A 26,094-nucleotide genomic window follows, 5' to 3' on the forward strand; every position below is an offset into this window, starting at 1 on the left:
ATACTCGTAACTGTAGAGGAGTGCAGGACACGAGTTAGTGAATTTTCAGCCGCAAATCAACACCATGGGCATGCTGTAGTGGAGTGCCGAACCCCTAGCACATTTCGCTACATTTTCTCCGTGGTGTTATGGGTGTAATTTTATGACACTGAAGGATAAGTGAGCACTTCTACTGATGCACAGTTGCAGTTTAGAAGATTTCTATTTGCGAGTAGTCCTTGACTGCATCGCATGAACAGCACTTAAGATATTAAGGCGAAAGCCTTTTAAGTGCTCATACACGCATGACTCTGTCCGTCACATCTGAAGTGAAAGGCGTAACTGGTCATTACTTGTCACAACTCATGACTAAATAGTCATTAACCAATCATGACTAGTTATTAACCAGTCACTACTAGTTAGTCATCAACCACTTAGTCGTAACTATCTAGTCATTAACCAGTTATGACTGGTTAGTCATAACCAGACATGACTGGTTAGTTATTAACCAAATCATGACTAGTTATCAACCAATTAGTCATGACTGCCTAGTCATTAACTACTCATGAACTAATCAGTCATGACTATAGTTAATAGTCATTAGCCAATCATGACTAGTCAATCCAAGTCTCCCCATAGCTGCCTCGTGTGTGCCTACAGCCGTCGTCTCGTTGGTGGTAAGGCTTTCATCTCTCGCACTTTAGATCACCAAGTGCCCCCTGCAATTTTTTTGCCGTGTGCCAGCCAAATTATCTGCAAGTTATGCACGCACTGTTAGACAGACTTCAGAATTCCCTGTAAAGAGTAGCAGGCAGCAACAACATTGCAGAAATCAGGATGCGTGTAGTTTCCCCACGGTTGCAGAGTAAAATTTTCTGCAAGTTCCCGACAGCTCGTGGTTGCAGCCTTGTTTCATTTTGCTGAAGTAATGGATTAACTGAACTTGGTCCTTTTACTACTGCCTCTTAACACGTCGAGCAATAACGCCAGGGTAGGCCGTGCATGATGCCGGTGTTTGAAGCAGCTAGACAGGCGGACACAATTTATTGAGATAACATTCTTTAATAGATATCGATACATGCCCAAAGCCAAAAACTGCACACAGCTGCTGGATTAGGCGTGCTTCGTCAAACAGCAGCCGTCAGCCACAACAAGCAGATCTGAAAGGGGGGTTTTTGAAAAGCAGAATTGTGTCCGTTGATCTGCATAGCCCTTACAAAACATTCACCGACAGTTGATAGACTTTCCATGGACTTCAACAGACTTCCTGTGGACAGCCTACTGAATCCTAGCGTACACCTCTGCAAGGAAGCGTCTGCGAGAGAGCCACACTTGAAATGGAATGCAGGTAGGGGGAAATCTTCATTTGTTGGGATCATTCCCCGCATTAGCTCTCGGCCACTGAATCTATTTCACACTGCCTCCGTCCTCTCCCACACTGGCTGAAAATAAACCGGTTGAATGTTCAGGCAGCTTGCGGGGTGGCTCTCAGTATTATTCTACGGATTATAGGTTCGATTTTGCTCCCCAGAGGGCGCCATACGTGAAAAAGCGGCTTGGATAACCTCGACAACAAATGAAAGCTCAACTGGAAAGCCGCTGTGCACCTCGAAAGTACGTAACCGTGTTGTAAACACTGGGGAATTAGCGCTCACAGTGGGAGAAACCATAGAACAGTATCCCGACAAATGTCGTTGCGGGATGACTGACACTAGGGGAGGGGGAAAGAGGCATTACACACCAACGCTTAATATCAGCATATATAGCTCTTTTTGTACATTATTTACATAGTTGGAACCTAATGCCACAAGGCTGAACGATAAAAGTGAAGCATAACATTCACATTGTATATGTTTGGATTAACAAGCTTCCGACTAATAGGTATAGCCTTTGTGCAGTTGCTTCACAAAATGTCAAAGGCTCGGGGAGCTTTTTTCACTAAGCTAGGGACAACAATGACATTGCATGCAGTGTGTTGTGCTATAAGAGCACACGGTGCATTGAATTTTTAGCTTCGCACCTACACAAGCAGAAACAACCAAAGAAGTCTCGAAGCAGGACACCGTAGATGACAAGATTAAACCTGCAGTGATTCTACTATGCAACGCAGCTAGTTGATGTGCAGGATCTGCGCACACCGGTCAATCATACTGTGACTTTCAGCCGAACTGCTCACAGTGGCTGCGTGTTGTTTGGACAGTGACTTCACGAGATGAGAAAGACCCTGAAAAGCTGACCACACAGCTCCAGCTGTGTTGGCCACTCCGAACTCCCGTTGGCCATTTCTATCAGACAGGAACATGGTGATAGGATAGAGGAAGTTTCAAAACAAGATAACTTCCAAGAGATCCTGTTACCAAACACATAATGGTACGAAATTCGCACATAATAGGTGCAACAAGCCACTTGCTTGGTGGCATGGATGATCGACATTCAAATGACCGTGCAGCCAATTGGAAGGAAGCAATTCTAGTGTGTGCAACCAAAATGTATGGGTCACTATGTACAGGAAGTAGCGCAGACACTTTCTTTTTAAGCACTGTTAAGCGCCGTAGCACACATTCAACAGATTTGTTTCGATGTCTGACATTGCCCTTAACGTGTAGTGTTCATGCAGCTACACAAAAATGGCAAGGAAGTGTCTCGACTGACCGTTCTTACCATTAACACGATTGGTATTATCAACCTTGGCTCCCGATTTGTCGACTACATTCTAAAGCGGCGGTTCAAAGTCTGACCATAGCACCAGTGTAGCTGCTAACCAGAAAGTGCAGTAGTTCTATGCAGTTAGAGAACAATACAAGGGCCCAGATCATGCACTACAAAGTTTAAGAGGTCGCCACATTAGCTATTGTACAACATATACAGAACTGGTCAACGCAGGACAGGCATTCACTTTCCAAGGACGCCATGACGTGTTGACGGTCATTTATGCGCAGAGGAATCGCTTTAATTACAACTAAATAAAAATAACTCCCACTTTAGCTGCTTTCAGCCAACATTTACAAGCGTACTAACCACATGAATGTTCCAATGCTACACTTTGCACGAAAATTGTAGCAGATTTCTTCCACACGGTTATTTTTAAAATAGCGTAGTCTGAACCTGCGCAGATTCATTGATAATCGAATGCAAATTACCTGTTCCCTGACATGCAAAACCACACTGTACGCATGCCATGATGTGCCCAACTGTTGCTACTTCGGCTAGCCATAATGTTGGCTTCCAAGTAGTCAGCCACACTTGTGTCTGGAACACGAAGTATAACAACTGTTGTTTCCTTGCTTGCTGGAAAGCAGCAGCTCATCTTGAATGGGAGCAAAACGTTTTAGAGGTACGAGGCGACAATGAATTGTAAGCACAGGCTCGGAAAGTCTACCTTACAAAGCCAGTACGATACTTTAGAAGACTGTAGGGCACAGACTCTTCACATTACTATCTTGGGTGCGTCAGTCTTCAACTGCACTTTCTTTTTAGAGGTTCTAAGTACACCTTGAAGCCAAGTTATTCAAATGAGCCCTTGTTTTTGCGTACTACGACCGTGAGACAAGGATGAACTCAGCACAACTAAGGGTGATTTACAGCGACAGCCTTGTTATGACGACCACAAACGAAACCAAGCCATACTATCACCATAAATACAACCACGTGCACAACACTAAAAAGTGTCCCTGGTCACAAAAATATGCCACAAAAGAAATTAATTATCTTTTCAGCTTAACAATGGCACAAAAGACAGGCGAGAAATGTGCTCTCTTCAAAGAGACAATTTTTTTTTATTTTGGGCTGTTTCTGACTGCCGTTTCTCGCCTAACAGGTCGAGTAACTAAAAGAGACTCTAAGCAAGTTTACAAACTCAATGAATGAACACTGGGGGAAATGGCAAACCACGGCAAACCAAATGAATCCGAGGCTTCAATACAGAATTAAGGCTTATGAAACGGCATTCTGTTAACACCTTATTTGCTGCTCCTCATTCAAGAATAGAGACATTCTCAGCGGCATCAATCAAGCCAATAAAACAACGACGGGGGTCAGAACTCTGCCTCTGTGCTACTGCTGATGTCAACCGAACGCGGAGTATCACATTTGGTTGATATGCAGGTAACCTGCTAATATGAAAACTTTTTAAGATGTCTGAGAAACTGCAACTTAAAACAGAACACACAGCATGGAATTAGCCCACAAGCTAACGCGCTACCAAAGAAACAAAACGGTTAGCTTAACCCTGCAGTGATTCACTCCAACCTGAACACATCTTGCATTCGTCGTCGGAGCTTCACACGTCAGTGTTAAAACCTGCCTGTCACAATGTGAAAGAAAAACAAACTGATCAAGCATCAAACAGTGTGATAAAAACGTCAGCATCTGCGCAACTCTGCCCTGAAGTTAAGAGTAGTCCTATGCTTTGCCTGATAAAAAAAATTAAGTCGAAATAGCAAGATTCAGTCCAAGCAATGCTGGTTTGTAGGAAAGACCTGCCGAGATGCAAAGTCAGTTCCTGCATTCAAGCTGCCTATTAACTCGGCAAACAGTCCACCAAGCAGATAACAAGCTTCTTGACAACCCGCTTCTTAAAAATCATGCCATGTTTAAAAAATCTAGTGACTTCTTCCCTTCCTGCAGATCTTCAATGGCAGCAAACTGCTCTGCCATCCTTCTTGTACGCTGCCACAGCCAATGAGCTTTCTTCATTTAACCTGCCTGCAGAGGCAGGTGTAAAGACCACGTTGATTGACCACGTGCAGGCGGTCTTCACAGCTTCGCACAACAAGGACAAAGCAAGCAGAAGAAACGTTTCTCGTTGCCGTTCCTCAAAGAGCAAATGGTTTCCAAACAAAAGTGACTCTGCCAAACAAGAAACAATGGGGCAGCTGGAAAGGGAATCCCAGGACACCCTTTTCGGTGTCTGCTGTACACCCCCGAGTATCCTTTTATACTCTCTTTTTTTTTTTTTTTAACGTAGGTCGGGCGTCTCCTGCAAGGACTTCTTGATGCGCAACAGGATGACGGTGTACCACTGGTCGAGCCGGGAGATCGAGTCATACTCCTTCACTGTGTCTGTGAAGCCTTCAACATCTTGGTCTTCCAACTTTCCAATCAGAGCCTGAAAGCAGGGGATTTAGAAAGCGTTACAGATCACTGCGGCACCCGCATTGCAGAAATGCGTAAGCATGATGTCATACCAAGATGTCGACGTAACAGTTCCACACTTTTAACGACAACTGAGACGTGATCGCAAGTCTAGACCCTCAAACTGGAAGTCGATCACTTATCGATCAGTTATCAATCACTTATTGATATCACAACTGTCTTACTTAATCAAGTTCCATCAATTGCCCATCTGAGTTTTCAAACTCTGCGCCACGCTTAGTTTTCAAATTTGGCGCCACGCGCTGCTCCGGCCCCACCCACATTTTGGACACTTTTGGCTCTAATTAATTAACCCACCTTAACCATTTTGTCATTTGCACATCCTCTTTCGATGCTCTATCCGATGATACCATTCTTTTTCCGATATACCAAGTAGTTCCTCCGTTATAGCACCGAGATTACCAAGTCCACACCGAAACCGTCTACATAGCCATACAATGCTTACACATAAAAAAAAGGGAGGGGGGGGGGGGATTAAAAAAAAGGGGGGGAGGGGGAATAAGACAACAGATGGGGAGAGGGAACAGCACATACTGTACAAGCCACCTCCAGTAAACACAAACTTATAAAAGGAGATGCCAATCAACTGTAAGGAATACAGAGATTCATCAATTCCTACAGGGCATTTCTTTACCACGAAACAATTTAATTCCTGTAAGGATCACTTCACATTCCATTAATGATGTGGGGACGCCTTCGTCCCCTGCGTTCGCTTTCCCTCAACGCACTAGTTCCCTGTAGTTAGCTCCCACGAAACGTGCTCTTCTCAGTTTTGGTTACTTTAACTAACAGGGGAGAGCGCTCGCGTCGCAGCGACACCAGCGCCACGGATGGCGTTTAGCTGCGCTCTCGAGGGGAGCGACGGGGTCTCTTCTCCCTGGGCCCGGGAAGCGTGTTGGACGTTCACGCGCAAAGCTCCGCTCTTCGCCGCGGGCGTCCTCGTGTGGAAACGTGTTCCCCTCAGCTCGTCCTGTCCGGCCTCGGAGATATTCCCTTTGCCCTAGCGTGGGCGAACGTTCGCTCGTAGCCGTGCTGGTGAGTCGGACATCCTCGATTCCTCAGTGTATTTTGTTGCTAGCTGGCGTTATTGTTGTTATAGCAATAAATGCCTTGTTTGTGTCAGCCAGTGTGTCGTTCCTTTGTTCCCGTAGAGCAAGGCCCGCCGTGGTCGGCGTGCGCTCGGTAGCAGACGCGACCACGGGGTGGCGTCCGCGCGGTTTTGAACTGTGTCAGCCGCGCTTAAGCGGGGAGAATGGATTTATCTCCCCAATTTAAACCCCACAATACATAGCACTTCGAATATCACAAAGCAAGTGCACTTCTCCGAGGATCACTCAACATCCAATTCCTACAGTTACCACAAACATTTTAATAATTACAAGCTTCACTCTCTATTTCGTTACTGCGCACCATATCAATTACCATGAAATACTTTGATTACAATGAACCAACTACTATTAGCAACGATTACTCAGCACCGCATTACTTACTAAAGCACTTAAGACTACCACGAAGCAACTAAGCTGCTCCAAGGATCACTCTGCATTTCATTATTAGGGAGCAGTCTTCATACTTTGAAACAATCAAACTACTTTATCTGGTCACCTCACAGTAACCGATGAGAACGCAGGCTGCCTGACTGCACCAGATGGCTCCCATCAATTCACACATGCAGATAAACGTAGATATTCACCACCGAAATAACGACCATGGGGCTCAGCACAATGTTGCACATAAATTACAATTAAGCAACTGAAACAGTTACTTGAGAACAATCTGAGAAAGCACCTGATTCAAGTAAAGTTGACTTTCGCCTGTATAAATGCAATTACATTCATAGGCAACACTGCAGGCGCCTGTCATCTCCTTTTGAAGACAGGACAGCGAGGACTACTTGAGCTTCCTAAATCCCATTAGCAGAGTCCAACCAAAGAAAACTTTTGCTCCTTTTTCTCCTGCTGGTTGGCGCTAGAGCTCTTATCACAACTACTGACCAAAGTTCCCAAATTTTTGAGCCGACCCAAGTCCAAGTAGTACTACTCTAAAGGAGTAACCGCAACTACCTTGACCATTTTTGAGGCAGACCTAGAGCCACTTGAAAATGCCTGTGGCTTCGACCATATTGGCACTCCAAATGTAAGGGAACTCCAAACGCATTGGGGGCTCCAAATGCATTGGAGGCTCCAAACGTATTGGAGGCTCCAAACGTATTGGAGGCTCCAAACGTATTGGGGCTCCAAACGTATTGGAGCTCCAACCACCAATTGGCTGAGGTTCAAATGTGGACGCGACAGCTGTGCGACGACAGCTAACCTCTTTCCCACTAGGGCCACATCAGCTGAAGCTACGCTTGCCACTGCATCAGTAACTGCGGTGCAGAAGTGAATACAGTAGCCGACCGATTTTTCAGAATCCAATAATTCGGACTTTCACAATATTTCGAACTTTGTTGAGGTACCGTCCCACACCTCATAGGAACGTGTACATTTTCATGACCAATATTTCGGATGTTGTGGAGTCTAAAAGTTTCGGAATTTTTCGGACTAAAATAGATGCTAACAATACTGTGGAGATTGTTTTTCAACCGAAAGTTTATGATTTTGGCCTAATATAGACGCAAGCGGGCATCGCTGTCACAACCAACCTGTTCTCCGCCACCGTGAAGGGTGCCATCTTGGATTTAAGGAAATCTGCGGGCACTGACGGAGTGAATCGGAGTGGCTTGGATAGACTTGGCTATTCATTCTCCATCGTTGCCATTCGAGATAATGGGTTCAGTAGCGTGGCTTTTTGGGCTTGTTGGTACATACTTCAAAGACACTGTAGCGCAGCAAAAGACGAGGACACAAGAAACGAGAGACGAACACCACGAGCGCTAACTTCCAACAAACTTTATTCTCCTGAAGCATCACACTTTTATACACCAGAAAACAGTAATCACACGTGCGAACAGTATCAATTTCTTAGAAAAACGAGCTCTTTATCTGAGAGGAGAATGGAAGGTGTGCTTACACACGAGCCTCCTGACCTATTTATCTTTTCGGCTTCAATTATTTCGCGCGTCAGCCTTTCTCTACTTTTTCCTATTACCAGACTTTTATCAAAGTAAGGCTTACAGGTTTTTGACTTGCATGCGAGAATGTGGTCAACCAGCGATCCGCCTTGCCCGTTTCTGACGTTGCGAGCGTGTTCCATTAGGCGCTCGTTCAGACATCTCCCCGTCTGGCCGATATAGTGTCTCCCGCATGACAAGGGAATTTGATATACAACACCTTCATCGCACGTGACGTAGGGCTTCTGGTGCCTAGTAACTGGGAAAAACCAACACCAACAAAGCGCGCGGTTGCGCTACTAGGCACCAGAAGCCCTACGTCACGTGCGATGAAGGTGATGTATATCAAATTCCCTTGTCATGCGGGAGACACTATATCGGCCAGACGGGGAGATGTCTGAACGAGCGCCTAATGGAACACGCTCGCAACGTCAGAAACGGGCAAGGCGGATCGCTGGTTGACCACATTCTCGCATGCAAGTCAAAAACCTGTAAGCCTTACTTTGATAAAAGTCTGGTAATAGGAAAAAGTAGAGAAAGGCTGACGCGCGAAATAATTGAAGCCGAAAAGATAAATAGGTCAGGAGGCTCGTGTGTAAGCACACCTTCCATTCTCCTCTCAGATAAAGAGCTCGTTTTTCTAAGAAATTGATACTGTTCGCACGTGTGATTACTGTTTTCTGGTGTATAAAAGTGTGATGCTTCAGGAGAATAAAGTTTGTTGGAAGTTAGCGCTCGTGGTGTTCGTCTCTCGTTTCTTGTGTCCTCGTCTTTTGCTGCGCTACAGTGTCTTTGGAGATAATGGGATGCTCTCCATTGCCATCTAGATGACCCACAAAGAGCGCGTGATCGCATTGAAAACAGTACAACGGGACAGTGGGACAGCTGCAACATCCGCTGCGGCTTGGACGACGCCCCCACAGTGTGGGGCAGCAAATGCGATAAAGGGGGGGGGGGGGGGGGGGGCTGCATTCGGAGGTGCTCACGTCTTCCTGTCTGTTACCCACGGGTTATCTCTCGGTCTTTGCGAGCGTCACTGCCCCATGCAAACTGACTGTTCTTGCTTCGCGCAGCAAGTGCATTCCTTTGCGGCACCCACCTTGACTAGCTTGTACTCCCGCGAGTCCACAAAGGAGGGGCACATCCCTTCGTACTTGTTCAATGCATGCTGCAAAAAATAAACAATAAAAACCCGAAAGCACACAACCTGCACACAGAGACCTCTCGCAAATGCCTTTAAAGGTAAGCGATGACAAATAAGGATGCTTTTGTTATATCACACCAGTTCTACAGCTCTACATGCACATTCGTCATGCGTTGCATGAGTTGTCGAGTGCTCGGAAGTACAGACACTGATTTGCTGTAATGGGCACACAAAAATGAATTCGTTCAACGAATAAGCATGAAAGAATTCAACACTTTTGCACAGGCTCTACTGTACTGTGCTGATTTTTCCCGCAGTCTGTCACTTTTGTCCCTGAATCCCTGAATTTTTTTTTAATACTGCTGTCTTTAACAAAGTAGAATGGCTTAGATTTACAGCATTTCTATATGCTTCAAGTGAAGCACTCACTGTCACTCTTACGCTCCTTTTTGTCTATTTTGTTGTCCCTACAATTCTTGTTTGCCATTTTCAATTGCATGATGTATGAGCTGGTATAATGTAAGCAACCCAATATAAGCATTTTTTGTTATAGCATTCAGCTCACAAACATTTGTTCTCTGAAGTAATTTGGGCAAAACGTTGACCCCCTCAAAACAAGTATCAAAATTTCAGAAATATGTCTCTCAGAACAGCACTTTGTTCCTATCTGCAACTATAATTGTCCTAACCCACTGTCCGGTTTCTTTCTGTTCATATTCTGTTCCTCTGATAAGCCCCTCTTCTTTCTGCGAAATTCCTGGAACCTATTAATGAGTAAAAAAGCTGTCGGCACTTCTGGTGGCTTTTGCCAGTCAGGTTCCATGTTCAGCATGCGAACAACCAGAGTTTGCTCAAATTGCTTAAAATAATGCACCATTGCCAGAGCAGCCATTAGTGCATTTACTCTTTATCTACTGCAGAGTTCCCGACAAAGTCAGTGTGCCATGAAATACAGGGCATGATGTAGCACCACCTTTGCAGCATCCGAAAGCTTGCACACCTAAAAGGAAGAGGGGCCTGACAATTCTGCTTCACGACACTTGGTGCCCCAAAACTACTGTGAAACTGGAAATTCAGCCAACTTTACAAACTACTGTACTTGCGAAAAACAGGTCATTTACAATCAATAAGCAATCAATAAAGAGTCACGGCCTCGTCAAGCCATCATGGAATCGCATTTTTCACAGTTGCTTTCACAATACGTACATGCTGCGAAGGGCAAATAAAAACAAAATGAAATAAATTGTTAAGGTCCATAAAGTGCTTAGCCCTGAAGACTTTGAGGAGACTTTCTCGGTATTATGCGTTATTAAATGAGATTTCGGTGCCCAGTCAACTTGGCGACCGGGTCTCGCACTCACCTGTGCATTGAGGACGTCGACGCACAAGTGGCAAAGTGCAGCGCGGAAGAAGTACTCTTTCGAGCTGTACTTCAGCAGCGGATTGTCTAGTGACGACGCTGCCACCTGCGTGCAGGGGATTAAAGAGGGGGCTTTGTTGACGAACAATCTCAACAGGTTACGCATAAAGATCTTAGTAGTAATAAATAAGCAGATTTTTACACCTAAAGGCAACAATATGAGATTTACTACAGTGAAAGGCTCTGTATTTTGACCCTTTGGGGGTTCTTTAATGTGCACCCATAATGCACAGCACACGAGCATCATTTGCACTTCGCCGCAACTCTTGCTCAACAAAAAACGTCTTGACAACTGTACCACCAGAGGCAGGTAAAAAACGTCTTGAACACTGGTACCACCAGAGGCAGGTAGGTACTCTTAGCATTGCGAAAACGTGGGCGAATGAAACGGGAGTACTCGGCTCACCTGTTCGTAGATGTCGATCGCTTTCTCATACTGTTCCAGCTGAGCAGCGTACTTGGCAACGTACAGCATGCACTTGTTGGCCGAGCTGCACAGACAGTACACAGCCTGACAAACCACGCCTGACCTATTCTAACCTAACTTAACCGTCCACCAACAACAGAAACCAAGGCGGAATGTTGCATTTAATCTCGTTAAGCTTTGCTTCCATAAGTTTAACACAGCGCTATGTGGATCCTGAGAAAGGCCCAAGGTTTAGCAGGGTGCCCTCTGGGAAAGAATGTTTCCCATGTCATATGCATGAACACAAACGTGAGAAGACAAGCATAATAAAAACAGCTGCAAAGCTTGGCTACTCAGAAACAAACCCTAATTAGAGCAAGCATGGAACAGAAAAGAACCCCAAAATTACTTTGTCGTACTACTCCCTTATCTTGACTGCTTGCCAGCAAGCTCGCATGCTATAAAAACGCTCCAACAGGAAGCGCACCATATTTATCCGAAAGTAACACAACCACAATCCCACTTATTCACTTCAGGTAAGGATGTGCTACATACCTTGTGGACTCTTCACCCTTGAAATAATCAGCAGCCTGCTCGTAGTGGGACATAGCCTGAGATTAAAAAAAAAAATGTGTTCAAGCCTGGTGTGACGTTTCAACGAGCTCTGCACTAGTAGCAATCGAAACCACAACTCTGCGGGAAAGCCCCACTGATGAAGCATCCCGAGCTTTGCACAAAATTTTATGCAGTTTCGCGATAAACAACGGCATGCCTAATACTCAAAAACAACAACAAAAAAAAAGCTGACATTCTGATGCTTCAGGTGTTCTTTAAGCCAAGATGGTAATGGGCTGAGAATATCATGAAGCAACACAGAAGTCGAACTTGTCAGCGTAACTAAAAACAAGGGCTGTGGTCAACAAACATAAAACAATGGATTTCAAATGGCTGCTAGTTGTGCCAGCTATCATACAACAACAGCAATGCTGCAGAAATTACAAGGTATGCCGATAAGCCAGAAAGAGAATAAGACGATTTAGTTCCATGCTCAGACACCGATTACATTGCAAATTACTGAAGTGATGCCCTAAAGACCACGTTTTACCCTTCATTACATCCCCGAAATAACCTCTTTTAAACATTACACACTTACATAAACAACATGACCATTTCATTCGGAACATAATAAGAGTCCCCCAAGAAAGTGGCTGATTACCAACAATGCTGAGATCTCCGAAAACGTTTCTGCAAAGTGGGAGTATAAAATTCTGTCTGGGCTTGAACTGAACCCACTGAATTTTAAACATCACAAACACAACTCCGCAGTTGTCATGAAATGCCTAAGCTGCTGCAACCCGACTAAATCTCGACACCACAACGCAAGCCCATTTATCCACAAAGGTGAATTGTTAAAAACTTTTTAGTGACAAGCTTGGTCAGAGATACCCCACATTCACAGCGCTGCCAACTTCCTGCTCTAGTGGGGCAAACAACACAGGCATGCATTGAAGCTGTGCATTAGTACTGTGTCTCTCTTGACTGGCTGACGCCACCCACAGGTTCTGGTGCTGAACGCAAGCTTTACAAGGGGCAATGTACCGTACACACTGCGAATATCTCCGTGCTTTGCAAAAACACTACCACCACCGTGGTGGGAAGTGATTCAAAACTGGCTTTGCATTTGTGAAGGGACATAGTAAAACGGCACATTGGAGGAAAAGCAAAACTGAAACAAAGCACAGGCTTGTGCCAACCACACACAAGCACTAGGTCTCCTGATAAGCAATCAATGATCCATATCTGCCCAACAGACCCAGTTAAAGCATCATCAAATTCAACAGGCCATGAAGCCTGTTTCGTTCTAGAACAAGATGGAGGAACTACAGCCGCTCACCTTCTCGATGTCCACCACTTCTGACTCGTATATCTCGGCTATGGTCATGTGATGTTTCGCAGCTATGGTGAAGCGGCCCTGCAACCAGAATGTGCAAGTCAGCATTTTCTCCTTACCCTTCTATCGCTCCCCTCTTTTCTTCCCCCTTTCTTTCTCTCTCCCTGTCCTTTTATTCCCGCTAGCCGCAGCTCAGGTGCTTCAGGTTTCTATGGCAGATGCCGCAGCTACCAACATCTTCAGGATATCATGATTCATGGTTTATGGTGGTTTAATGTCCAAAAGCGGCTCAGGCTATGAGGGACTCTGTAGTGAAGAGCTCCGGAAATTTCAACCACCTGGGGTTCTTTAACGTGCACTGACATCGCACAGTACATCGGCCTCTGGAATTTTGCCTTCATCCAAATTCAGCCACCGCAGCCGGGATCGAACCCGCGTGTTTCGGGTCAGCAGCCGAGCACCGTAACCACTGAGCCACCGTGGCGGGGCAGGATATCATGAGTTTGGATCGCCTGGTGGGAAGGTTTTAAAGAAAACCCAATCTTCTCGGAGAGACACGAGTCTTTTGCTGCCGGAAAAACGTTAATGTGCTATCCTGAAAGAGCTCTAGAATTAATTTTTACTCGGAACGATAATTGCATGACGTTGTCCGCGGTGTACTTTTAAATTTTAGGCATATTTTTGAGTGAAACTAGCCGTAACTCCATCCAAAATGCATCTCAGGCTTGTCAGTGGTACCACTTTGATTGCCAAATACCTTCAAATGATGGCACAGCAGAAAGCATTCGAGAAGTGTTTAGTGCACAAAGCCCAAGGAAAAAAAAAAACAGCAAAAGCTATTGGAAGTGCGACAAGTGCCACTTCGCACTTCACACACCTGACCACTTCAAGATTTTTCACACACAAAAAAAAATAAAATTTTACTCGCTCTAGATTTGAGGGAGTCTTGAGAGCCGTATGAAACAACAATTTCTCGCCTGCAACATATTCAGCGCGGGTTATTGCGAATTCCTTCCAGCGACCCAGACAGTGTGGTGCCCTCATAGAAGGAATGGCACAAGCTAATGGGTTAAAAAGGCTAGAAGCACGAAGGGGTGTGCATGCTACACATCAGCTGGAACAGATACGAGCTGAGTGCATAGCAACGCAATGCAGCAACAACTTCTTTTTTTGCGAACCTGAATTCCACATTTTTTTCTAAGCTGTACACATAACGTATGAAAAAAAAAATGATTACAGGTGGAATTTCCTGACCAATGAAAAACAATGTGCAAGCTCAGCATGACTAATCTCCAGCTTACAACAAAACGTGATACATGGTTGGTAAAGTTGCATTCACACACACACGTCAAAAAAAAAAAAATTGTTGCCACAGTGAGACAGATGCAGGATAGGTCCCTTTGTTCATTATCGAAAATTATCAATCCACAGCGGTCAAAGCTCTTGCCAGACCCACACAATAAGCATCCCTCTCTGATACTTGTCAAAAGAACACGTTTTTTTTTTCTTTTTTGATCCCTATTTATTATTCCTCTGAACACACTCACCATGTCTGTGTAGATCTCAATTGCTTTGAGATGACAGTTGATGGCCTCTGGATAAAGAGAATAAAATAAAAATTCATGAAGTAAACATCTGTATAAATCACAGCTTTTATCAGCTGATCTATTCTGATAGAAATAAAAGTTAGATTACGTAGCTGTAATTCCAACAAGAAGACATGTAATGGTTATGTGTTTTAAGCTACACAATGGTTGATAAAATCCAGGAAGCATAGGTACAGGGCTGAAAGCCATAATCGGAGCATGCAAGTGACTCCAGTATATCTGAACCCTATTTTGACACATACTTGCAAGAATGTGTATGCTAGCACTGCTTGCTTGAAATCTATGGAAGTCTATTTTAACTTGTTCAACCCCCTGTAATTACCTTCACTAGAATCTCAATGGTGCAAACGAACAAATGTGCAGGACATTTTGCAGTTGACACAGGAATGATGCAGTCAAATATGCATTTACACTCACACTGTTGAGGGCAGTTATCAAAATAATGGAACTAATTAGCTACATCTCATTTCACTGGGATATTACAGTCAATGGCAAGATCTACGCTTCAAGCCCACAAATTGCCATTATAAGTGATCACAGCGTGAAGATTTAAAATGTGTGAAGCTTAACCTTGCAAGGTACAAACAGTGCACACTTAGGCATTCATCATTTCATGTTATTCTCTTTTTCTGTACTCCTGTGACATGGGCATAAAAAACATTACATCGAAGTGATGAGATGCTAGATTTGCTTTCTTTGCAAGGTCATTGACACAGTATGCATACAGTCTATTACCTTGTGGGTCTGACTTCTTGTAGCACGTGCCAGCGTCGACAAAGCAGGACGCTGCGTCGTGACGACTGCCACACTTGAGGTGTAAGCTAGCCGCCTCGCAGAAGGCGCTCCCAGCCGCTGCATCAGTAAGAATTTTTTTTCATGCAGTGACTTTAGAATAAGCTAGCAGTTTCAATTTGGGAGTATGTTCACAGTAAAGACAAAGACAGCCCGAAAACGCTAGCGGGCAGCCCTATCACTGAATATCCCCCAACTGAAGGTACTCTATTTAAGGGAGTTTACACCATCTTGACAGAGTACTAATTACTCCCTCATTTACTCCCATATTTAAATATACTCCACCTTGGAAAATTCCCCTAGCAAACACTGAATATCACCCAACTGAAGGTACTAGATTTAAGGGAGTTTACACCATCTTGACAAGAGTACTAATTATTCCCTCATTTACTCCCACATTTAAATTTACTCCACCTTGGAAAATTCCCCTAGCAAATGCTGAATGTTACCCAACTGAAGGCACTCGATTTAAGGGAGTTTACACCATACTGACAGGGTACTAATTACTCCCTCATTTACTCCCACATTCAAAGATAGTCCACCTTGGAAGATTCCTTTAAATTCAATGGACCGACCCAAAATACCATCAAAATACATGCATGCTTCTTTTTACATGGCCTCACAATATTTGAGGTGAAACTGTTCTTACATGAAGACCATCCACATACACAAAAATTACTGTTACTCAAACCAGCGCCTCCTTTATACTTTCTGTGCCTGGGCGAACGCTCTCCTCAGGCCGTCGGGCGCCGGCTCCGCCGCCGCTCGCGGCTGCCGCAAGGTGGCGCTGTGTGAGTAGAATACGTCGCGCGCGGCGGGCGCTCGGCTACTGCTGATCGGCCGCGCGCAGTACGATTCTTGTTTCTTTTTCGAGGATCGGGCTGGGCGCACTTCTGCCGTGTCATTTTCAGCTGCAGGGCCAACCATTACCTTCATGAAGAACGTTTATTGGTGGTTCGTGCTTCACGATATCAGCAACACGACGCAGCACATACACCAACATTTTTCGGATGCTCGCCAATTCGACGACAGTGCTGATCCGCGGCTTGAATGGCTTGAAGTGACTTTCCCTATGTATTTAGAAGGGCTAAAAAAAGATCTGGGCATGCCCGTGAATTTCTCACAGACGAAACCTATCAGACAATTCTGATCACTACCTATTCCACAGTGGCGTGTGTCAAATATCTGCTGACTGAAGAGAAGTTTTTTTTTTCTTCCTCACCCGAAAATTCAACAGCGATCCAATTTAATCTCTGTTTGGTAGTTTGCGAATGTCATCCGGGTGTAACGACATGTTGGATGTTCGGGCTGCATTGCCAGGTCTCGAAAAGCTACTGAAGACCGGGATCGCTACGTCTAATTCAGCATCCAATATTGCCCACAAATAATGTGCTTCGATGTCAAGACTCGTACCCGCTGACGTCCTTTTTTCTGCGCAACCAACTCCTACTCTAGCTCCAAAGCCTGCCCAGACGTCGACTGTGCAAGCAGCGCCGAAGCTGTCGAGAGCAAGATTGGTGCTTCAGAGGCTTACTACCACAATTTTGCCACATCACCTGCCGTCGCTTCAGATCTCGGCTACCGCTTATGTGGGCGGTTACATTGCATGAGTTGTTGGCGAACATATGGATTGCGAGAACTGCCTTACTTTGTGTACGAAGCCGGTTAGCAACCAGCCACTCCTTCAGTTCACCCGCAGCCAAGACCGAGGTGGCTGCTCTACGTCAGATCAACTTCTCTTCGTTCTCGATTCATTAAGAGCTTTTGCCGACCGTGCCCTGCAGGACGATCAGACCTTGAAAAAGCCTCTCACCACATTAGTAGAGCACGCTGTCCCAGCTCTTCGCGCTTCAAAGTTGCTGAAGTGCAAGAGCGATGGCATCAACGAGCACAGGCTTAAGCTCATGAACCTTATATCGGTTCGTTTCCTGAGGCCGCTTCTCTGCAACTACGCATTCAATGTCAGTGACAAGCATGACGTAGTTAAACATTTCGCAAAAAAGCCCCTTTCGCGAAAGTACGCGAGCCTCTGAGGATGGCGTACGTTTTACTGCCGTGTAGAAGTTAGCCTCCACAATAAAGACTTTTTTTTTCGAGTTTGAGTAAGTGTTGACTCACAACGTACTGTTATTGAATGTGTGAACCTCTATATCTGCGCAGCGTTATGTGCAGGCAGATGATGCAGCGTCTCACGTTACATAGCTGATGGCACTGACATCAGGGCGCATTTTTCGCGCGTACCATACACGCTCAAGTTGAGCGTCAACGATGCGACTCGAGACACCATGCAGTCTTGCAGGAGGTGCGCGGCAGATCAATTGATGAAACCACATGGCAAAGCTCATCATTTTCTAGCGCCAACTCTGGCTTCGGTAGCGACGATGGTAACTCTCGAAAACTTTACGGAGGAAACGTGGAATCAGGTACCGCTTTGGAAGCAGTCTAACGCCTTCACGTGCTACTTACATGAGTAAACAACAGCACGCAACGGAGCTCTTCCAGAGCCCAAGCTTTCAGTATTAGCTGCTGCCAAGCACTGCTTTCAAATAACGACCCTCAGACAAGCGAACTTAGAGGTGAAAGAACAATTTTCCACGCAGTGGATTTAAGCAGGCGCGCACTGTCATATCAGCGCAGCAGACGACGCGCGAGCGCATTGCACAGCAGTAGCCGCGAAAGAAACGACTAAAATGGTCCGGTTACCCTTAGCGACAAGTGCTTCCGAGCTCCCTTTTAAAAAAAGTTTTGATTTTACTTGAAACAACATGAATGCAACCGAAAACTCAACGACAGAACAGCAGCAAACGGTCTGCGTTTCTATGAGCAACGGCGCGGCAGCGATCCTACTCCGGTGGCGGCGCGTGGCGGCGAAAGGCCGTACTAGCCCCGACGGCGGGCTCCCATTGTTCGCCTCTCGTTCTCCCAGGCACAGAAAGTATAGAGGAGGCGCTGCTCAAACCTAAAAGCCCTCCCTTGCCATCAAAACGAAGTAAGAAGGTGCTTAAAAAGGCAGTTTCTTTTTTTTTTTTTCAGAAAGCTTTGTGTCGAAAAGTGGAGGAGAGCAGGTATTTACAAATGAGGGTATTTAAAAGCATGAAAAGAAATGAGCAACTGCGTTTCAAGAACACCGTTTTTAAAGGTAAGGGCCTCAAGCTTAACTCATTAAAGTGTCAGAAAAATAAGTGATGCACTTGTCACTAAGACTATTATAAAAGTGACAAATGGAGCATGAACAACTAAGCATTAACTTTACGTGTTTACAGTGAAACTGTCAGCGTGTAAAATAAAATGCAAACACGATGCAGGTTTGCAAGTAATGGAGTTTTACACCGGTAAAGAAAAAGGTGTAATCAGTGCAATAAAGTGTTACATTAATCTGGCAAACTTTAAGCGTGAAGTCCCAATTCATAAACACAGCAAGCCACTGCAGGAATTAAGAGACATTAATTGCACAAATCAACTGAAGCCACTAACATGATTCAAAAGCAGATTAAGAGGGAAGATGCAAGGGTGATGCATCATACACACCGCTCCATTTCTTGGACATCTTGAACATGTTGGCAGCACGAGCATACATTTCACACGCTTCTTCCATCTTGGATGAACTCCTGCACAAAACGTAAAAGAAATGAGAAAAAAAATCCTCCCTACAGTCAGTTGTAAAAAGCGAAAGAGAGTTTGACAACTCAGTCAGATGAAAGGCCTTGAACACGACCCACGTGTTCAATTCAGGGAACACTGGTCATTTTTATTTTAACTCAAGTTCGTCAGTAAAATGAAACCGACGCAATTCAAGAAGCAAAATACTTCATGTGTTTCTGTTTTACTTCACCGAATGATGCGCCATCGCTTGACATCTCCCTAGATATTCTGCGATACCGTACGGTACAAAGCGTGCGCTGTTTGCGGACGATAACAGACCCGAGTTCTCACACGACGCGACCAGCCCATAAAGGCCTCAAGGGGGGGCGTTACTCGGGTGCGGCGTCGTTACGACGAACAAAAGAAATCTAAAATCTTTCTTGCACGTGCAGTAAACAATCGTGCATTGTTCGGCAACGTTTCGCCTAAGAACCTGGCGACAGAGTGCTTTCTCGACTCCCCAGACAACAGTTCCAATCGCGGGCAATTTGTTTCCATATCCAGCATTAATTCAGACACTGACCAAGTATAGTTCCTGACCAATAGTTCGAACACCGCAAAAAGCGTATAGTTAGCGATTTACAACAAAAACCCTCTATCCACTATCAACGTCTTACCAACAGAAGCGCTCTTCGCCGATTCAGCGCCCATCATCGCGCGAGAAGTCGGATTATATATGCTTGCAACTCAGCAATTTTGGTAACTTCAGATAAAATAACGGTCGCGCCGAAGTCTCGATTTGTTCGTTTTCAAGCAACGGCTTGCTTTCTGAGCTCGAATGATGCAAAAGCTGACACATGCTGCCGTTAAGCAAGCGACCGAGAATGCGGATGTCACTACTGCAGTGTTTGCATGCGCCACCTGTTTCTCATTTCCTATCAGGTGAGTGTCTTCGGGATTTCCTTAATCTCAGCATCTATTCGCAAGTGCAAAGATAGCTCCTTTACTAATAGCCTAACGCTTAAGTTAAAACAGATACAACCGGAAAACAGTGGTAACTAGTTGCAAGATCACAGTGGGAACGCAGCCAAAGGCGCTCCGTGGGGAAAAAAAAACCCCAAGCAGCGACGCAGTGCCAATCCCACCTGCACACTGCGGACGAACTAGCAACCCGTCAAAACATCGCGCGATGGGCAGCACCTGACGGCAGCTAACCCTTGCTAGCTGCAAACGCTAGCCGTCCGCTTACCCGAATAACGATCCGAGGAAACCCTGGGCCGACTTGATCTTCTTTTCGGCGTCGGCCACGAGCTGCATCGCCTTTTGCTCGTTGTCCGCCATTCTCGACGCACCTTCGTCGACGATTCCGGGCTAAAATAAAATTAGACTAGCCGCTGCCGACACTACTTTCACGTTGCAGTTGCAAAACACGGAACGATCGACTTCTCGACAACACCACAGACCTCGATACGCTCCTGTGTGTTGTGTGTGCGTGTGTGGCTAGCGCCGGAAGTAGACACGATCACGAGCCCTGTGCGTCAAAGGAAACAGCCGTCGATTCGCAGCAGTACAGCTTAATGTTTTGAAATGTCGCCCTAGTTTGCGCTGCACCGGTTGTTGCCGGCAAAAGTTTGTGGCGCTAAATTGCGTTTTTAATCGCCGCAGCGCGCAACTCTCCGAGCGCTCTTTCGCTGCGACCCGCACATCGCAGTATCCGTCGGGTTTCGTATCAGGGCTTCTCAGGCCTTCCCCTCCCCTCTAGATTAATCGCTTGGTGGCTAAAATTTTTCGCGAAAACGTCGTCGCTGGACGCGGGATCTCCACCGAGGCAAGTGTTTTTTGCTCGCATCGGATCACACAGCTGCGCCCGACCTGGAGCACCGCAGGCCAGCGGCGTTATTGGCGTCGGCGGGAGACATTTGAGCTCTCTCTCCGCTACCCGCTTGTGTTTCCGAGTCCGTAGTAGCGAGAGCGCTCCAAAAGGGATAATCAACAAAACAAAAAGAAGGGAAGGCGAAAAAATGATTTATTCGCATCCTCGGCTGGTATTCCTCGCCTGTCCCGTCGCCTCGATCAGAGAAAACCTGGTCCCCATCATGAAGCAGTGCCGTTTGAACCTGCCCGAGTGGCCGTCCGGAGCCTAAAAAACCGTACGAGTCGGTCCGTCGCTGCAGCGGCAGTAGCAGCAGGTCGTGATGTGCGACCAAGAGCGACGCGAGCTGTCGAGCGGGAGCGCGTCGTCGCCTGGGACGCTCGGCGGGCTCAGCTTGTGGCCCTGGTGAAGAAAGCAAGCCCGTGGCAGCTCGTCCAAGAGGTTCGTCCTTCGAACCGAGCCCCCGCGGGTCCCCATGGATCACGGAGCAGCGGCGCGATCCGCAAAATGACGTTCAAAGTCGGCGACTACGGCTGGGTCTGGGACGGCATTCAGTGGACCTCTTGGCGATCGCTCAACTCGGACCGCGACCAGCAGAAGCCGTTGTTGGGCTCTACGCTGTTTATCTGGATCAAGCGGCTCAAGCTTGACGAATCCGAGCTCCTGCGCAACATTCAGGTGCTGGGCGGACGGGTGTCCAAGTTTCTCGACGAGGCGGTCAGCTTCGTGGTGACCGACCAGGATCCGACCAAGGTAGCGGTGCCGTCGCACAAGTCCCTCGGTGAGCCGTTGACCCGCGGACAGCTGATCTTGAGTCGCGCGCACAAGTCCGCCGACGCGGGGGCCGCCGAAGACTGCGTGATCGACAGGGTGAGAGAGGCCCGCATTCGGCTGTGGAACATTAGCCAGTTCCTACGCTGGGTCGAGGTGCACCTCAACATCCAGCCGGCTGCAGCGTCGGAGCCCGCATCGTCGCGCAAGCGAAAGTCTTCGCGCCTGCCGCGACCGTTGATCAAGGTCGAGGACGTTGATCAGCAGTTCAAACCCGTGTACAAAGTGTTCAAGTCGGACCCCGCGCTCTACGTCAACTCCCTGTACCCGTCGAGCCCGTTTGACGACCCCGCGGTCCAGGAACGGTACGTGCAACTCAAGAAGTCTGGCAAAGTTTCCTCCTGTGAGTCGGAAGTGTCCGAAAAGGAGCCCGCGCTGACTGCGCCGGTCAACAAACCGCAACAGGCCACTACACCCACCGCGGCGCCACCAACCAAGCACCAGTACTGTGAGTGTTGCAACGCCTACTTCTTCAACCTCCAGCAGCACATAGGACCGGACGGGGCACATCATCGCGAGTTTGCGCTGCGCGAGGACAATTTCGAGTGTGTTAAGGAGCTTATTGACTGCTTCCCAACCTTGGACGATTTTGTGGCCAATGGTGACCATGGTGTGGACAAGGCATTGAGTGACATGCATCCTTCGGCGTACCACTTTGCCATGCTGAATGCAGCAGGCATGCAGGCATCTGCTGCTGCCTACCATCGGCCACCTCCTGTGCCATTCCCGACACGGCCAAGCTTCGACCCCAGTCAGGTGATGGTAAAGCAGGAACCGCAGGACGACTCGCCACCAAGTACTGTGCATCATTCAGGACTGCTTTCTGGTGTTGGTGAGGCTAGTGCTGCGGTTCCTCTGGACTTCTCACGAACGAGCCAGCTGACGGAGATTTGTGGACAGAGCTTCCCACGAGAATATGTCCACCACCACCACCAGGGTCCGCCACCTCCACCATTAATTCCGCATCCCCCGTACCTTCCAGACAAGACTGAGGAGCCACAGTCTTGCTGGATGACAGGAGGAGGTGCCAAAATGGATTCCAGCAGCAGTCAAGCAGTGGCAGCAGCTATGCCTCCTCCCCCATCGCACCTGTCGCATCACTCCCAGGTGGCGCCGGTGTCCAGTTCCCACCACCTGCCACTCGAAAACCTAAGTTTTCTCGATCCCCCACAGCAGGATGCAATGTTCACGAGCGAGCTCCCACAGCCAGACTTCACGTTTGGTTTGCAGAACCTCCTTCACAGCATCTGTGATGAGGCTGAGGATGAGAACAGTCAGAGAAGAAGCGGTGGCTCACGGGGCATTGAAAGTCACAAGGAGAACTTGGAAAAGGCGGCAGAGAATGCAGCTGCTCCAACGTCCTTGGTACCTCAGCCGGAACAGCAGCAGCAGCAGTATCCAGCGTGGCCATACTCGGAACCAGCATCGATGGTTGCGGAAAACACAAGGTGTCAACAACAGCCGTCCATGGAGAACTCATCTTCATCGCCGCTCGAGCTGACTGCACACACTCCGTCCGAGGCACCAACGTCTTCTGCTTCGAAGCAGACGGCGGCACGAAGACGGCATAGCCGTGACGATGAGGATGCAACCAGTAATGGCATGTCCGAGAGCAACCCCAACCGCTGGACCGTAGAGCGGACAAGGCGAGGCGTTGGACTGAAGCTGAAGTTCACGCCGGCTCGCAAACAGAGCTCCTCACTGATGAGTCCTCCAACCCCGGTGCACACTCCGCGGACGCCAAAAGCAGCCAAGAGTGGTGGAGGCGGTTCGTCCTCGTTTGATGTCTACGACTGGAACGAGGAAGAAGAAGGTGAGTGTTCAGATTTCGTGAAGGTCCAGTGGCGGGTCATGCACACTGAGGACACAAAGGTGATCTTGTGCCGGACTAAACAGTTTGCGCTTCCGCGCAAGCATGGCAAAGGCGTCGGGGGCGGCAAGCAACTCGTCTACTGATATGCGCGGTTCCAAACGCTTTTTAAAACTGTGCACGGCGGCTTGCATGCAGCTGTTGCTTCCTCTGGGCTGATGCGGAGGTTGTCGTGTCCTGTACATTGAAAAGAAACAAAAAATCATCTCCTCGCTGGACATTGAGGAGTGTGCAGCAACAGCATCAGTGCTCTATTGAACCGCGGTAAATGCAATATCATCAGCCTGCGCGTCACCTCCCTCAAGGTCAGGAGAGGAGAAGCCTCAGTCAGTGCTTCAACACTGTGGAGCATGCATTGACTGTGACGTGTCTTTGAGCATCTCTGCACTGCTTTCCTCGTTCTCATCACCGTTGCCATCAAGCTGTCTTCTCTGCTGTAATATTTGCCCATCTGACAGCTCCACACGGTTTTCTTCTCCGTAAAAAAAAAGCAGTTTTGCCGTTTTATGCATTGCGGTACGACTTGAGAACTGCGTAACAGTGGAAACGGAATCACTTCCGTGCGGGACTGTTTGTGGGCTCTGTGGCTGGGTGTCCGGAATTCTTCAAAATCGCAGAGGCTCCCTGTAAAAGATTACGCATGCCCAGGCACAGATGGCCACCACTGATGAAAGCTCATGTACACAGCTGTGTGTAGGTGTAACCCTAACCCAGTTCTTTTCCCCCACAAGCCTTCCTCTCATCCAAGTGTGACCGTTCCACAACACAGGTCAGAAAATACTCTCAGCCAAGAACGAAAGCTTAGAAAGTGTACAGTGTACGCAGCCTGTCTTCATTTTGAGACACAAAGAGTCACAGGGGGTTGAACACATAGCATTCATGGCAAATGTCCCTAGCCTTCCACGGTTTCAATTTGGACTGAGCGTACAGAACATGTGGGTATACCAAGTTGTTTGTGAGACATGGCTACTGATAGCTTTGTCATTGTGGCTGTCTGCAGTGTGCTCTCAGTGTTGCTTGATTTGTGCTAATGTTTGCGTCTGAAGCCGTTTAACAAGCGATACTTTTCATCCTTTCAGTCTGTACGAGAAGGTCATTCCTGGTCTGCCTATCTAGCATGGCTGTGTATTTCTTTGTTACAAGACCAGCATATCACATATAACTGCAGTGTGTGAAAATGGAGACGAAATCAGACCTTGAAAAAGCAGTAAGCATAACTCAACTTTACCGACGTAAGTAATGCTTTCATACAAGCATTCTGGCTTTCGGCTGCACTTTGAAATGTTAAATGCAATTTTTAGCTTTGGTATTGTGGACTGCAGTCACTGGGGCCCACACAGCTGGCATCATCAAATTAGTCTTCTATTACTTGCGTGGCAACCAAGGCTGTGACAGTTCTGACGTGTTGCGGGACATTTGTAGATTTGTGTTTCCTTTTAAATGTGACAACGGAACTGAGCGTTCCTCCCAGCATGCGGTAACTCTCTCAGACTGCCTCTTATCTGGAGGTGTGCTTGCAAGCGAAAGCTGTAGATAACGTCGGGCCCGTTTTGTCGGCTGATATCCCCGTGTGCATTCCGCTTCGCGTGTACAGTTGCTTTGCTTCGACGATTGCAATACTGCTATGTTCCTTTACTTTTATTTTTTGACGGCGAGTGTTGGTGGCTAGACGGTTGGCTTCGGTGCTTGCTTGTGACCCAGCTGTAACAATGGCGTAAATTACGCCTGATACATAAGTTATAATTGTACACATGTAAACTGCACATTAAGCAGGCCATGTAATGCACTAAAACTAAGCTACTATACGAATGGCCGAGAAAGGCATGTTTATGATAAGGGCCGAATTTATGGGAAGTATTTAGAAGGGGCAATTTTTGGAGAGAGGAGTGTTGTTATGCTGTCTCATGTGTGTAATCCATTTTTTTTTTAAATATATTTAGACAGGGAAGAGATTGATATTGTTTTTTTTATTAAAAAAGTTTCTCACTCAGTGTCTTCCCCCCATACCTTTCAAATCCACTTATGTTCATGGTTACTTAAAGGTGCAGTGAAGAGGAATCTGAACTCGTCTTTTTGCCGCGGGAACTCGATCTACATGTTCCGAGCATTCTTAGAAACTTCGATTTATTGCCCTGTGTGGCCGATTTCCCTAATTAAATCGAATTAACGTCCGGCTCCCGCCTTTTTTTTTAATTCTCCCCCGTACGGTGGGCGGAGTCGACCAATGCGTGGAGTGCCTTTCACCCAGTCCCATGGCGGCTTGCCGCTCTGCCATCGGCGGAGTAATACGTAGTAATCCGTAGAAGCAAATAGTCCGCGCGTATTTTTATTTCTGCGGGCTTATTTTGCGGCTATATTATCTGCGAATGAAACTATTTATTCATGGAAACCTAAAAAACAAAATAAAGCGAAAGCAAAGCCTCCACGGAGCTGGCTGAAAAGCACTCCACGCGTTGGTCGGCTCCGCCCACCGTACGGGGAGAATTCAGAAAA

General features: G+C 46.9%; 2 protein-coding genes across 2 annotated transcripts; one reads left to right on the forward strand and one right to left on the reverse strand.

The window, feature by feature from the left end:
• Window positions 1–3,723: 3,723 nt before the first annotated feature.
• Window positions 3,724–20,549, reverse strand: alphaSnap (Alpha-soluble NSF attachment protein). Its single transcript, XM_089560907.1, has 10 exons — window positions 20,277–20,549; window positions 18,974–19,053; window positions 15,389–15,505; window positions 14,594–14,640; window positions 13,050–13,127; window positions 11,711–11,766; window positions 11,156–11,240; window positions 10,691–10,795; window positions 9,285–9,353; window positions 3,724–5,086 (listed from the first exon to the last, which is right to left on the reverse strand). Exons 1-10 carry the CDS (start codon window positions 20,366–20,368, stop codon window positions 4,937–4,939), a joined length of 879 nt encoding a protein of 292 aa, XP_089417033.1. The 5' UTR covers window positions 20,369–20,549; the 3' UTR covers window positions 3,724–4,936.
• Window positions 20,550–20,554: 5 nt separating this feature from the next.
• LOC149330329 (uncharacterized) lies at window positions 20,555–25,733 on the forward strand. Its single transcript, XM_089560906.1, has one exon. The coding sequence runs from the start codon at window positions 21,408–21,410 to the stop codon at window positions 23,685–23,687; it is 2,280 nt and encodes a 759-aa protein (XP_089417032.1). The 5' UTR covers window positions 20,555–21,407; the 3' UTR covers window positions 23,688–25,733.
• The last annotated feature ends 361 nt before the right edge of the window (window positions 25,734–26,094 follow it).

This window comes from Amblyomma mixtum, chromosome 9, assembly GCF_055824585.1.
Source record: "Amblyomma mixtum isolate Tamu chromosome 9, ASM5582458v1, whole genome shotgun sequence".
NCBI classification, from domain to species: domain Eukaryota; kingdom Metazoa; phylum Arthropoda; class Arachnida; order Ixodida; family Ixodidae; genus Amblyomma; species Amblyomma mixtum.